We start from the raw sequence: 15,598 nt of genomic DNA, 5'->3' as shown, positions 1-15,598 counted from the left end.
TTATTTTTGTCGAGGTCGTTTTTGCCTGGATAAGATTTATCTGACCAAAATTGTAAAAATTTTTTAGAATAAACGAAATTTTTCAAAGTTATGGTTAATTGTTATTTATTATTTTAAAACTAGCTTTGCCCGCGACTTCGTCCGCGTGGAATTAAATAAAAGCTATTGTTCAATTTGCAGAGTTATAAAATAAATAAATTTCTAAACTAAAAGTAGCCTAAGTTACTCCTTACTACATCAGCTATCTGCCAGTGAAAGTCCCGTCGACATCGGTACAGCCGTTTCAGAAATTAACCGGAACAAACAGACAGACAGATAGACAGACAGACAGACAGACAAAAATTGTAAAAAGCTTTTACTTTGGCATATGTACCGTGTATACATCCATATGCATTTAAAGAGGGGGGGGGGGGACCTTATTCTATACTACCATAGCAACACAGCATATCATATGCTTTATATATTTCTTTTTATGTGTGTAATTTAGTTTTAGTAAATTTAATTTTAAATAAAACTGCTTTTTTTGCAACCTTCGGCTGTTGCTTTTATAATTTGTATATAAACATCTCTAGGTATTAATATTTGTACATCTTCTTGTCGCTTCATTGGATCTCGTCTCCTTTCCCAAAGTTTGTCTGGGAGAGACCGCTCTCCTAGAGATGACACCATTATTAATATGGTTTTTAATTTATATATAATGCTTTTATTATTTTTATCGTGTAATGTATTTTTTCCATTTATTTGTATGAAAAACTTAATATAAGAGGTTTTCGCCTGGTTTAATCTCACGGGTGTTTAAAACCTATTTACTAAGTAATATATGTATAATATATAGAACAAAGACTGGGGTGAAAATTGAATTTAAACAAAAACAAACATAAAACCGGGCAGGTAATCTAGTTAACTACAAAACAAGTAACATAATTGATGTCGAATTTTCCAATTTTATGTCAAAATGAATACATGTCGCATGCTAGCGAAGTTTCCGCAGTGTCAAACAATACGACGGTAATCTGCGCGCTACTCTCACCTGTAGGATGACGTTTATTTGATTGAAATATTATGGGACGGGGGTTGTATGACTATGGATTATATTTTTTCAACGGATTCGTCCCAGTTTTAAGTGTCCTCCATTGATTGTCTCATATGTGCGACTTATGTTAGTTTCAATTTACTGACTTGATGTTTGTGGAATTTTTTGTGTTATTTATAGTACTAAAGTTGGCCTACGCTTATATATTTTTTAAATTGCAGCTTCTCTTTAACTTAAAATATCTTAACATGACATTCCAGTACCGTTGTTTGAAGTATAATATTTACTATGCAGTTTAAAGGCAGAAACTCGTAGAATCGAAACGCATGATGACTGATATCTCTCTGATGAAATCGATGACAGTGGTCTGATATTTTTTTACACGGAAAAAGTTTCTTGCCATAACACGCAGTAACATACAATTTGTACCACAGCTATCTATACCAATTTTAGTTGTTTTTTTTCCATTGTAAGTATAATAAGTATGCATTGTTTTGTAAACAATATTTTTGAAAGCGTTCTTAAATTTTAACGAAGCGTCAACGCAGTAGAGCACTAGCTTGTGGCTGTTGCGCTAGCGGAGTCGATCCCCGCACATGGCATACATTTTTATTGGTCATACAGATGTTGTCCGTAGTCTGGGCGCTTGAGCTTGTGTATTGTGTGTGTTTCTGGTTACCCAACACAGAAGTTAATCCTGGTGAGATTTGGATTACTTTGCATTTACCTATAACATATCTTATTTGTCAAATTTATCTGACATTTTTACTAAATCAATTTAAAAATATTTAATATGTAAATTATTCACAATAATATCGACCTTATGGTCGCCCTACAGAAGTCAATCAAATGACTTTTTTCGTAACATCCGAGCAATGTTTGCTCAATCAGGGTATGCTGGAGGAAAAATTCACTCAAATTAAGACATGAATATTTTATTGCCAATGTCAATAGACGTTTTGACGTTTTGTGAATAAATTCATAATACTTAAAATTTATATATTGCTTTGAAATGTATTTAGGCTTAGTTACATTGGAATTATTTTTAAAGACTAATGTCTTAAAATAAGGCTTATGGATACATATATTCGTATAATGTATGTAGTTTTAGGTCGGTAAAAAAGCGTAATGCTCACATATAATATAGTTACTTTAAGTGTTTTAATTGTGTCACAATTTTTTTAATACATATTTACAATTCTCAACTTAAAATTATGTCCGCGTGGAATTGTGCCATGAATGCTGCCAGCATTTCCGTGTTGAATCGGTATGTCGATTCTCTGGACAAAAAATGCCCTCTTTTCACCAATAAGACACTTACTACACTAATAAGACACAACTTAATGCTTGTGTAGGTAACAGCCGACTGTTACAACTATTTTTTTTTCATAAACATACATAGAAATAATACATATATAAATACAAATATTATATTACACCCAGACTCAGGCGGGAATCGAACCCGCAAAATCTTTATTTGTCCATTTCTTACGGTTTGCGTTAAAATATTTCAAAAAGAAATATTATAATACAGATATAAAAACATTGACTTTTTCCTGAATATTCTATTTCACAACTTACTTTTTCCTTCTTTGTAAGTAATTCTTGAATTCCTTGTATTTCGTATTCGGTAGAAAATTCACATTTGTACTAATGCCATGATTTTATAGTAGATTTATCGGGAATAAAATTAGTGTGTTGAAGAGGGTAAAGCAACCGACGGCAAAAAAAAAATATAGAAGACGAGACCTTATCTATAGAGTCTAAAGATGGCGTTCGGAAAAAAATACATTTTTTTGTTCTTAAATTAAATAAAAATCATCAATGGCAATACATACATAGATCAACATTTACAAATTACTATTGTACAAGGATGACATAAGCTACCGTTATTTTTTTATTTTTCTAAGACTAACACTGGCAACATCAGGAGTATAGCTAACACGTTGCCAACCCTAGCTCCGCTGTCAACACAGCGCCTGTCTCGGAGCTCTCAGTCAAGTACTCAAAGAAGTATCTTAACCTTAGGTTTGACCGTATTCTTGTTTTCCACAGTAGTGATAATTAAGTTTGTTATAGCAAGCGAAAAAACACCGACTTCAATTACATCGATAAGTAATACAACATAGGTGGATGATAAAATTTGTGAAGTAAATACGCGTTATCAAAGATTATTCAAAAAGTAGTCATCAGATGTTGATCAAATTTTAAAGGGACCACGTGCATCAGCTTTCGATTAAAACCTCAGAATTTTTGACTGGGAAGGACGATTTCGATGATTTTTTTTTAATTGAAAAAAGGTGTTGCGTGTTACGTGGTCCCATTTAAATTTAATTGAAATTATCTAAGTTTTTGAATATCATATCAGAAATTGATATTATCCAAGTTGTTTTCGAGTGTGCTAGTCTGTTAACGTCTTTAAATGAGAAAATCTGGAGCTAAGGATATCTTCACAAGCAAGACCGCGGGAAACGTCTTATTTGGGTCATTAGGATACATATTAAAGATCTTAAGTAACGTTATCTCCCACACTTTATCCCACAAGAATTGCACAGGATATAATCATTTAGGGTTATCTGTAATCTCAGGAATATAGCGTTAAGTGGTTCGCCCAACGACCTAGCGTCCATTTAAACGAATTTCAACCTTAAAACAAGAGTTTAAACCATAGAATTCATAGAAGGATATGAAGATATCCTTAATAATTTCACTCTAATTTCAAAATGGCCAGTTAAAATTGTACATTTTTAATTTTTAAACACCTAAAAGAATATTTGCTATTTTATAAATGACTTATTTTAGTACGCTGTTCTTTACTTAGACAGCAAAATTAAATTTATACAGATAAATTACTGATATTAAAATGAATACTGAGTTGCTAAATATTTACCATTTGCTCGGCAATTAAGAAAAATATTCTAGGAAAAGTATGTGTCTTTACACATTATATTACAAATTGTTGACTAGCCCGTTGGCATAATTTGTGGTTGTGGTCCTGCTTTCTGCTACGGTTTATGGGTTCGATTCCTACCTGAGTCTGGGTGTAATATTTGATTTATTTATATATGTACTATTTCTATCTATATTTATAAATACATATATTATATATATAATTCAGACTTGAGAAGTTATGGCACAAATCATGTCCGCGTGGAATGGTGCCAATTATGCTGGCAGCATTTCCCCGTTGAATCGCTATGCCGATACTCTGGGCAAAAAATACACTAAGTAGTTTTCAACAGCACTCTTGGGTTGTAATTTTACAAATATACACACTTTATTCTCTGTACATGTATTTTTATTTATTGTTTTATTAAATAAATGTACAATTTAGTTAAAAATATAATTAAATTAATTTCCGGACGCCATCTTTAGGGACTGTCGATATGCGTGTAGTTCAATCTTTCCTTCTCACTACCAGTTACTTGAGCCTTGTCATTCTCGTCAATACACTGATTGTATCCCATAAATCGACTTTAAAATATGAGCATAAGTGTACTTTGTTCACTGACGGTTAAATTTTAATCATTAACTGCGAAGTAATAAGGTAATATTTAGCGCTTACAATCCACTTAGTGACCTTTCCACATATATTGAAAAATTCAGTACGATGACACGACGAAGTATGAATAATTTTTCATTGAATACGAGGAACCTTTGTCCTTGCGTTATTATACTGGGCTTTATAAAGGAAGTAACGATGACTGGAAAGTTAACTAAGTGAGAGCGGGACAAGCAAAGGGTCGCAGTTGCTAATATACACAAAGATAAGAGCGAAGTATCCTGGCACACCCATTAATATGCTTCAAAGGAGGCGCCAACCATTATTTCTCTTGTAAGAGATATTAAGAAAATAATTAATTGAATTATGAAAAAAAAATCATGATGAAAAATCCAAAAAAAAAACAAGATAAAAACAATAAAGTACAATTATTTCAATTCAATTGTTAAAAAAACGAAAATACGTCAGAAGAGATCACTAATAGGATGAAAATAATGTGTCAAAAGGTTCGAAAACTTATATAACACGCAAACGTCCAGACCACGAAAGAATATAAATGGCCAATAAAAGCATTATCATGAACGGGAATCAAATTCCCGACCGCTAGCATTGGCCAATTGCAAACTAGTAAACATACTAGTCATCAGGTAAGAAATAATAAGGTTGGCATCCTTTTGTTACGGAAATAGTAATGCTGAAATGTTGTGTCAAAATCCATAATTGAATGGCCAAACCCTTATCATCTTTTACGTGTCAGCACTAAACTGTGTGGAATCTTGTTCGTTACAAAATACTAGAAGTAACACGAAGTTTACTTGTTAATTAAAATTCCGATTACTTATATAAATCACAGTACTATGTCGCAATATTTCTTGATTTCATCGTCATTATTCAACTGATGGACGCTCACAGTTCGGCATATGTCTCTTACAACCTTTCCCGATCTAGCACCGTTAGCACCCAAGGCGGTCGTCCAATAATCACGTGATGTTCTGGTGATATGTGGTGAGGGTTTAGACTTCGCCTCCCCCCCCCCATACACCAAAACATCACGTGTATTTATTTGTGCAAAGTAAATTGAAATTGTCAGAATACCTATTATCCTTAAACACAGGAATAATCTGATTCAATTTTGAAAAATTTAGCATCGTGATAGAAATTTCTAGACAAGCATCAAGGTTTTTTTGGCTTAGAAATCACGCGTTCAACGAAAAACAAATACACGTGACATCAAATTATAAGCCCCCCCCCCGCCATGTTATATTTCGTGATGTTTTTCTGAACCCTCCTCCCCCTGTTGGAGTTTCACGTGATTAATTGACGACCCCCAGCGACAGCAAGCGGATAGGATAATTTATATGATAATTTTTATTTACCGCAATAACGACCGCTCTGGTGTAAGGGTGCGTGTGCCGTGTTGGCGGTGTCTAAGCACCGAGGGCCGCGGGTTCGATTCCCGCTCAGAGTAGATATTTGTGTTTATACAAATATTTATTTCCGTTCTGGTTTTTAGTCATTGTGGGTCTCCCCACCGCGCCTCGGAGAGCACGTTAAGCCATCGGTCCCGGTTGTTATCATGTACACCTGATAGCTATCGTTACTCATAGTAGGGAATATATCCGCCAACCCGCGTTGGAGCAGCGTGGTGGATTAAGATCTGATCATTCTCCTACATGGGGAAAGAGGCTTATGCCCAGCTGTGGGGTATTACAGGCCCAAGCGTACCGCGATGGTCATTTTGAGACTCGCGATATTTGAAAAATGTTGCAAACGTAAACTGAGGTAGGTTGCAGCAGGAAATATCCGTATCAAAATCTGGAGCAGCCCGACTGGGGAATTGCCTCGGCCTTACAGAAGACAACAGCTAAATACCAGAGCTCCTTGGGGAATTGGGGTAGAGTTTGTAACGCGCTTGTAATGATTCTAGTTTTGCAGGCGTCTACAAGCTACGGTAATCTCTTCATCAGGTGTATCCGAATGCTTGTTTGTAGATCTAGTTGAATAAAAAAATGTCACGATTACGGGTAACTCATCTGTAAAATCAATTGTATTGGTTGTGGCCGTGAAAGTAAAAAAAATACAGGTTATCTTATAACAAAAGAGTTGTGAGCAGTCTTTTTTTAGTTTTAATCACTCGTTATACTTTAGTTCGAATAAAACTCGATATTTTTTGTGTAGCTCATTTTTATACCGTTTAATTTTTTTACAGTTTCGACGTCCGTGGTCGAAGTTTCAACAAAGCTCTGCACTGGTCTGATCCCCTGGCTTTTGGTAAACGAGCTCACTTCATCACAATGTCCAAGCCTTCTTCTCTCACCGTGGATGCTGTACAGCTGGATGACGAAGGAGTATATCGATGCAGAGTGGATTTCAAAAATTCACCCACTAGGAATTTCCAGATCCGCCTTAATGTTATTGGTAAGAATCTTTAATTGCTTTTATTTATTTGTTTAAGGACCACAATCTTATATATAAAAATGAATCGCAAAATGTGTTGCTAAGCGCAAAACTCGAGAACGGTTGGACCGATTTCGCTAATTCTTTTTTTAAAATGTTCCTTGAAGTACGAGGATGGTTCTTACGGAGAGAAAAATTCTAAAAAAAAAAAAAAATTAAATTTCCTGAAAAAGTCTAAAAACAACACTTTTCTATACGCCCATACAAAAGATTTGTGATAATACTTAAAAGTCAATTTGAACTTTAATACCATACGATAAATTTTGTGTTAGGCGATACGAAGTTCGCCGGGTCAGCTAGTTGTTAATAAAAAAATAAATATACATATACACAAACATACATACACACCACATACATATAAAATATCTAATCACCTACACTTAACACTAAACCTAGTATTATATGAAGAGAAACTAAATTATAAAGCTTACATTGCATTCAAAGATAAATGAAAGAAATTGAGAGATCTTAAATTATTCAAAAAATCTAATAATAATAAAAAAAAAATAATAATATTTTGAGTACACGTAGAATAGAATAACGTCGACAATACTTGAGTTTTTTCATTTAAACATCATCAAGTATCGTCTTGGAAAAATCCTTTTCACAACACTGAGGGCTAAAGTGCCGGAGGAACCTTTTGGGAGCCCTTCACCTTTCACCTTGACCCTAAGATACCGCAGGCGAGAAAGGCATTATGAAAAGAAACTCAAGGGTTTGTCAACAAGTAAATTCTAGTTATAAATAAATGTTAACAAGAAATAAAAAAATATATCTTTAAATATTTCGTATACGTTTATCTGTATTACCGCAAATCATTACGTCGATCTTTCGCTCGACAAATTGGTAGATTTTATTATTACGATTAACTAATATTCAATAATTTTAATGAGAAATATTTATGAATTAAGTCAAACCAAACCAGAAAATTCTTAATAGAAATAGGCTTGAAAAGCACTTTAGAATCATCTATTTACATATTAAATTATATTGGTCTTTCATAAATTAATTAATGGTAATGTGAACACCGATTCTGAATGTAGATTTAATATACGTCAAAATTATTGCAAAATATTCAGTGAACTTATCGTTAAACTAGTTGGTAGATTTTATTATCATTAGAAATAGAATTTAATAATTTTAATGGAAAATAATAAAAAGTATAATTTCAAATTTTCCCTATATGTCTCTATAACCGTAAGTTCAGTTGATTGTACATTTTTACACGATTTACTAACATTATTAAAATTGTATTCAATTAGAATTTAAAAACGGTTTTGGATCGCCATTGTACGCTTCAGCCTGTAACCACTGCTGGGCATAGGCCTCTTTCTCCATGTAGGATAAGGATCAGAGGCTAATCCACTACGCTGCTTCAATGAGGGTTGGCGGATATATTCCCTACTATTAGTAACGATCGCTATCGGGTGTATATTATAACAACCGGGGTCGACGGCTTAACATACTCTCTGAGGCACGGTGGGGAGACCCACAAGGACTACACACAGTACACTAAAGGTTAACTTATAGTCTTTGAAATCTTATTTATAGTTAATGTGTAGTAGCTACGGCCGATTCTGAATGTAGATTTTGCAGAAATCAGTAAGTAGCTTTTCAAGTTGCCCTTTTTAAAAAATTGACGGTCATTATAAGTTTAGTCATATTTTGCATGACATACAGTACTACTATGATCACAAATCTTTATCGCAGACATAATCTTAACTTTGTTATTAAAAGCTTAGGTTAAAAGCTTTTTAATGTAAGCTATAAAAAACTTTTTATTTATTATCTGGCAATTATAAAACTCTTAATAGATTTAATATCCTTCTGAATCACCAAATTGAATTCATTCGACACGTTGCTCGATTGGTTGGTCGATTTCGTTATCAGAGATCGGTAATTTTCCCGTCCTTGGCGTGGAGGCCTTGTTAATTTTACGCCCATGTACTTCATAATGGTTTTGGATATTAATGGGTAGTGTTTAGCTTGACTTTAAGAGCTGTTTAGTTAATATTTCCTTACTGTAATTAATTGTTGATTAACAGTATATATCATAGTAAACCAATATTTAGTTGTTTTTTTTAAAGATTATAGTTATAAGTATTTTTAGTTTCAGTTTAAATTCTGTGATTTAATTGATTGCAGTAAAGACAAAAATAGGTTGCTATTTATTTTGAACACAAATTAAGATAGCTATAAATAATATGGCCTTGTTCTTGATTTGCCAGAAATAAATCTATAAAAATAAATTTACATATGTCTTCAAAAAGTTATATAAACTCATAATTTATGTTGTGATATTAATTTATTTAAAATTATTATTGCACATACTAATATTATGTTGCTGGTAAAGATTTATTATCATAATTGTGCTAAAGTTGTAAAAAATCCAAATTGGATTCTTAAATGTTTATTATATTTGGACACTAGCTGTGACCCGCGCTTTTAGTCACGGTAATTTGAAGAAAAAATGGGCTAACAAACACAAAAATAATTTTTCAATTCGAATCGTGTTTAAAGAAATAAACTTTCAAATTGTTCAGCTTTATAATATTACTATAGATCAGCTGCGCTCTGCGGCCTCGCGTGGCTTAGGCTTAGTAGCTTGGCGCACGTGGTTGTAATAATTTGATGATTGTATAATATTCCTAATTTACCTTAAGGTCTCTAAGCTTATTATAATAATGTAAATAGAAAATCACTTCTTAATATATTGTTTTCTAATATTTACGCGAATTTCACTCATTACAATATAACAATTATTTCGGATTTTATCGCGGTTCATTATGTTTTTTAAATGCCCGACGTTTCGAATACTTGTCAGCAACCACGGTCACGGGAGGACCAAACACTTTTATGTAAATAAAAAACATAATAATTATCCTGATAATATCATGTTCATCGGCAAAGTTATAATAATAATAATAATAATAATAAAGACGTTTATTCACCAAGCATAAAAAAAAAAACAAAAGATTTCTTAGTCTAATTTACAGAGATTTTATAAAAAAATGCTGGTGAAAAGGTCGTAGACTCAGCTTATTGCTGCTTTTCAGTCCGCACCTTTACAAATGCTGCCAGCACAGGACGTTAGATTTACATTTAAAAACTAGTAACGAAAAAAGTAATGAAAATAGTATTTAATAAAATAAAAAAATAAAAAACCAGAATTAATAAATGAAGTACATTGCCGAAGGTACAAGTAGGTAAAATGGCGAGCCACGTGAGACATACTATACGCTTATAATACAGTCATAGTTACTACAAATCCAGCATAGTAACTTTTGTAGGCATAGAGTCATTGAGGTAAATTAAAAACATTATATATCCTAATAGAAAAAACGTTCTTTCAGATTTTTAGCAGCATACCTCATATTATTTCTCTCAACTAACTTAGCGAAGCCCTAATTAATTTAATAAAATTTACTTTTATATTAACTGAGTAATGACGTATTGAAATATAAAATATATTTTCATGTCAAAGGATCAAAAGCTTTTTATTAGAAGTTTCTCATTTACGAACAAAAACCAACTTCGTAAAATTATTTCGACATAAGATATAATAGCGTCAAGAAACCGACATTATTAGAATTTTCTTCGTAACCAATAAACACTACTTTATCACTAACTTCAAATAATCAAACAACTAGTCGCTCGATCTGTTTCTTAGCACACGCTAAACTATACTTGAGATAGAACTTCGTACTTTACGATATTAATGCACATTTCTAAACAAGTCAGTCGACTGGTCACGTCTTGTCTATCGAAGTAAACAAGATTATTAGCACTGAACTCAACTCGTCGTCCAACAAATCGTCCGATCTATTGAGTTCGTGTGCTTCCCGGTCTGTAGGATCAAGATTATTCGTCAGCTCTATTTATTGCGGATGCCTAGACTAATGAGGAACTTGTTGGATAAATAAAGCATTCATTTCGTATTTTATATTTCTACAATAAGAGGGTAAGGTTCATTAAATGTTCACGTAACAGTTTAATTTATACTTTAAGAGCAATGTTTTACGATGTAATCTTACAGTTAATATGGTATTCTTTTTTAAATTTAAAATGTCACAAATGTTAATTGCCGGAAATTAGCGCTTTACTTTTTTTAAATATGTTCTGTATCAACATGTTAGAGCTCATCTCCTAGACAAAGGATTTTTGTGAATAAAAATAATTATAGTTTAAAAAAACTACAAAACCACGCTTTTACAAGCTAATCGAACTAAAAAGTAGAAAATAATTTTCAATTACAAAGAGTTTATATTACAGTAATAGAAGATCGAACAATCAATCATAATTAATTACTTCAAAATAAAATTATAATAAAATTTAAGTTATCCAGAGAATAATTCAATTCAGAGTAAAAAACGTGGGGTGCATTTTACTATATATTCATAGCTTTTTACTATGTTTTTATAACTCTCCACACATAGATAGTTGCAAGTAAAATAATTGTTACATTTATATATCAAGCACCCCACGCTTTCATTTAATTTCAAATAATATATAAAATTTCTGTCTTTTATCTAACAGTACCACCGCATCAATTGCTGTTGTATGATGAAGCTGGTCGCGATGTGGCTGGAGTGGTCGGCCCTTTGGAAGAGGGTGGTAACTTCACGCTTCTGTGTGAGCTCAGGGGTGGTAAGTGGCCTTATATAAATATTTATTTATTAAATGTTCTATTATGCTACGAGTATAGAATGTTATAGCAAAAATAATTCGATCGAGTTTCCAAGGAATATTTAGGCCCACTGGAAAATGGTACAATTGACAATGCAATCTCATTCTCTCTCAATTGTCATTTTAAAACTCCTGATTTTACTCCAGATTTTCAAGGATCAATGATCTATACTAGACATTTTAAAGGTACTTAAAAGAAAGATACAATATATAAAATTAATATTCTGTCAAGGGACCTACCTCCTTTCAGACTAACAGAATTTCTATAGATATATTTCAAAAAATATTTGACTACACTATCTATATTTTGACTATCCCTTTGGCACTGTTTGTAGTGGTATTTCTATTTGTTCCACGGGTTACGTCTTCGATTCCCGACTGAGTCTGGGTGTAATATTTTATATACATATATATATATATATGTGTATTATTTCTATTTATATTTATCAAAAACAAATATTTAGCTATAACAGTCAATAAATAAGGCGTTTATTATTCAAAATAATAGACAAAAAAATTAAATATAGCTCATAAGGTAAGAACAACCATGATGCTTTTACAAGCTATAAGGGTATGAGGTTATGAAAGCGCCACACTGAAGCACTATTCGTAGCGAATTGTGATACTACGGCTATATACTACGATATTTCATTTTACACACTTTGCTTATTCGCTTACCGCTGATTCAAAATTAGTAATTTTAAGTAAAATATTATTTTAGGAGGTAAATATTTTATTTTGTTTTATATTTTCATCCATTATACATATCGTAACAAACTTTTAGCTATGAACATTGTTGGAGTAACTGATTTGTAGGTAAACCGAATTAGTCAATATTTTAATTGAATTTATTTTTTTAGAAAAAGTTGAGTTTTAAACGGTATAAGTTTGCCAAATATTTTCTTGTTCTGCTGTAGTACAGCATATTTGTCATAGATTTTCTATCAAATTTGTCTAGTTTTTTCTTTTTTTTTTCTTTTTATGAAATGAGTAAAATACTCATCACTCTTAAAACAAGTTTTTCATTATTGTCACTCTGAAACAAATACAAACAACTAAACATCCTCAACATCACACTCAACAGCGCCCCTAAGTTTTAATCCTGTTTCTTGAAACACATAATACACAAGCGCAAACGCCCAGGCCACCGTAAACACTTTTTTGGCCTATACAAATGCTATGGGGCTAGAACCCGTGACCGCTAGCGCACTCAGCCAGCGCTGTGAGCGCTGCGCCAACGCGTCAATACAAACTATGATTATAAAATAATAAAAACCATCCAGTCGCTCTTAGTTACGTCAAAAATAAAAACGCATTCCATAAACGAAACGTCAACGAAACGCCATTTGTAACGTTAAGCTCGCTTCCACCTTTGTGCCACTGTCCGCTTGATTGATATCGCTTTCTATTTGCTGTTTTTCTAACAGTCAAAACTATGAAGCGTTAGACAAGTTTTCATTTTTCTGATGTATGGTGCATTAGGTTTTACGCTAACAATAGACTCAGTATGTGTTAATGATACTGGAGAATAAAGGTGACTGAAACGCATGATATAACATTAGTTTCTTTGTGTGTTGAACGTAATAATCGTGGAAAATAGATCTTTGGTCAAAGTAACGATAAGTTGTTTATCATTTAAGATAGTGCAGACTATTGTTAGAAATCATACATCCATCAGCTTTTAACAGTCCATTACTGGATAGGACTACATAGGCCTCCCTAATGTTCACCACTCCGCCCGGTCCTGTGCGCTCAGAATACAGCGACTTCCCGTTGTATTCTTAAGGTTGTCAGTCCACCTGGTTGAAAGGCGGCCTGTGCTTCTTTCTTTTTGGAGAACCTTCCTTCCCCATCGGTCATCAATTCTCCTTGCAATATGTCCTGCCCATTGCCATTTCAGCTTACAGATTTTGAGAGCTATGTTGGTGACCTCTATTTGTCTACGGATTTCATAATTCCGGACTCTGCCGCGTAGAGAAATATAATACGTAAGAGACATAGTGTTGTGACTATAGGCAACACGAGTTCACGTCATTTTTGGCGCGAACTTGTGCAGGCCTATGGCCAGCAGTGTACTGCGATAGGCTGAAGTTATGATGATGATGATGAAGTAGTGTTGTGTTTTTGTTGTGGGTAAGGCAGCTAGAACTCATGCAGAAGATTGGTAGTAGTGTCGACAACGCTCTTGTGATGGTCCTGGCGTTACAGTCGTAGACGTGCTACGGTAAATACCCACAAGCAGACCATACACTTGTATGTCACCGTTGGTATAAAAAAGAAGTAATACGTGTATGAAGTATAAGTAATCCCACCAAAAACATTTTCATGTAAAATGTTGCCAAGACGAGATCATAATTATGGCTCGCACTGTCAAAAAGTTATCAGATCTCATGTAGAGCCAAGCTTCTAACTCTACACGCCCTAACTCTACAAGCCCTAACTTCACAAACTCTACACCTTAGTCAAAATATGTGGCTTGGCCGTTTCACTACCGTCACGTGGGCGTAAGGTGAAATTTTTTTTCACTGTTTTTTACTTTTCTATCATACAATAGTTCTATTAAAGAAAAAATAAAAAGAAGAAGAATAATTGATATATAACACAAATAAAAAGAGAAAATATATTTATATAAATGAGACAGGAAAGTCGTCATCTACAACATCGGCAGCCGGTAGTGACGAAACGGCCAAGCCACATATTTTGACTAAGGTGTAGAGTTTGTGAAGTTAGGGCTTGTAGAGTTAGGGCGTGTAGAGTTAGAAGCTTGGCTCTACATGAGATCTGATAACTTTTTGACAGTGCGAGCCATAATTATGATCTCGTCTTGGCAACATTTTACATGAAAATGTTTTTGGTGGGATTTCACTTCTTTTTGTAAGTTGCTTATGACAATATTATAGTTGCATTTTACCTCCGACACATTTTATACCATAAATATCATCCAATCTTCACCATATTCGGTTTAAGCACGCTGTTTTTGATTTTATGTTGAACTGATATGCAAACGGTGATCCCCGCCAAAACTTAAATACCAAAATTACAAAATGTAAATTTTCGACATAAACTAATAACCGATTTTTATTTTTTATGTATTTTATTATTATTATTAATAACAAGGAGTCCCTATATCAATTTTCAGACCTTTAGCATCAAAATTTGCGGAAGTCTCATACAAACTTCCATCCCCTAGTTTAAGGGGTTGGGGGGTAATAGTTCCAAGTTTTAGAATTTTTTTGTTGTTCGTGTACTAATACTAGCTTACATACCAAATTTCAGCTTTCTGGAACTTCAGGAAGTACTCTAAGAATTTTGATGATCATCAGTGAGTGACGAAATATGGGTTTTTTAGATATCAATAAAATCTAAAGTATAAGAGCTATGCAATTGAAACTTTATATGTTTAATAAGTTTACTATTGACATCATATCCCCAGAATTTTGTTTATCTAGTATAATCCAAACCCAAGTTATGAGGGTTCAAAAAAACGACGAAGCACTTCGAGAAAAGATAGGTAGTGCTTTTCGTTTTTTTTTTTTTTTTTTTTGTTTCGTCTTGGCGGGGGCACTACCGTGCCCCCAGATCAACGCTTCAATGTTTCTCGGTTCGAAAATATGAAACGAATATTAAAGTTATTTAATTTTCCACGTCGATACATTTAAAATTTCAGGTTTTAACAATTCAACGTGTTTGCGGCGAATTTAAACTGAAAACTGATTAACGAAAAATTAAAACGCTTAAAAAGTAAATTAATTTCGATGGTAATTTTATTTAATTTTACTAATATTAACTACTTTTTTTATGTCACTAGGTCGGCAAACAAGCGTACGGCTCACCTGATGGTAAGCGATTACCGTAGCTTATAGACACCTGCAGCACCAGAAGCATCGCAAGCGCCGACCCAATCCCCAATCCCCCCAAGA

General features: G+C 33.3%; 1 protein-coding gene across 1 annotated transcript in view; it reads left to right on the top strand.

The window, feature by feature from the left end:
- Positions 1 to 15,598, top strand: part of LOC123664191 (neural cell adhesion molecule 1-like) — a gene marked incomplete at its 5' end in the record, with an annotated part of 130,733 nt that overhangs the window by 35,461 nt on the left and 79,674 nt on the right. Inside the window, 2 exons of the mRNA XM_045598787.1 lie at positions 6,745 to 6,953; positions 11,529 to 11,639. Of these exons, the coding sequence (XP_045454743.1) occupies positions 6,745 to 6,953; positions 11,529 to 11,639 (320 nt within the window). The remainder of the gene's footprint in view (positions 1 to 6,744; positions 6,954 to 11,528; positions 11,640 to 15,598) is intronic.

This window comes from Melitaea cinxia, chromosome 21 (assembly GCF_905220565.1).
Source record: "Melitaea cinxia chromosome 21, ilMelCinx1.1, whole genome shotgun sequence".
Lineage (NCBI taxonomy): Eukaryota > Metazoa > Arthropoda > Insecta > Lepidoptera > Nymphalidae > Melitaea > Melitaea cinxia.
The sequence above is the reverse complement of the archived record's forward strand: the minus strand, read 5'-3'. Positions and strand labels throughout refer to the sequence as shown.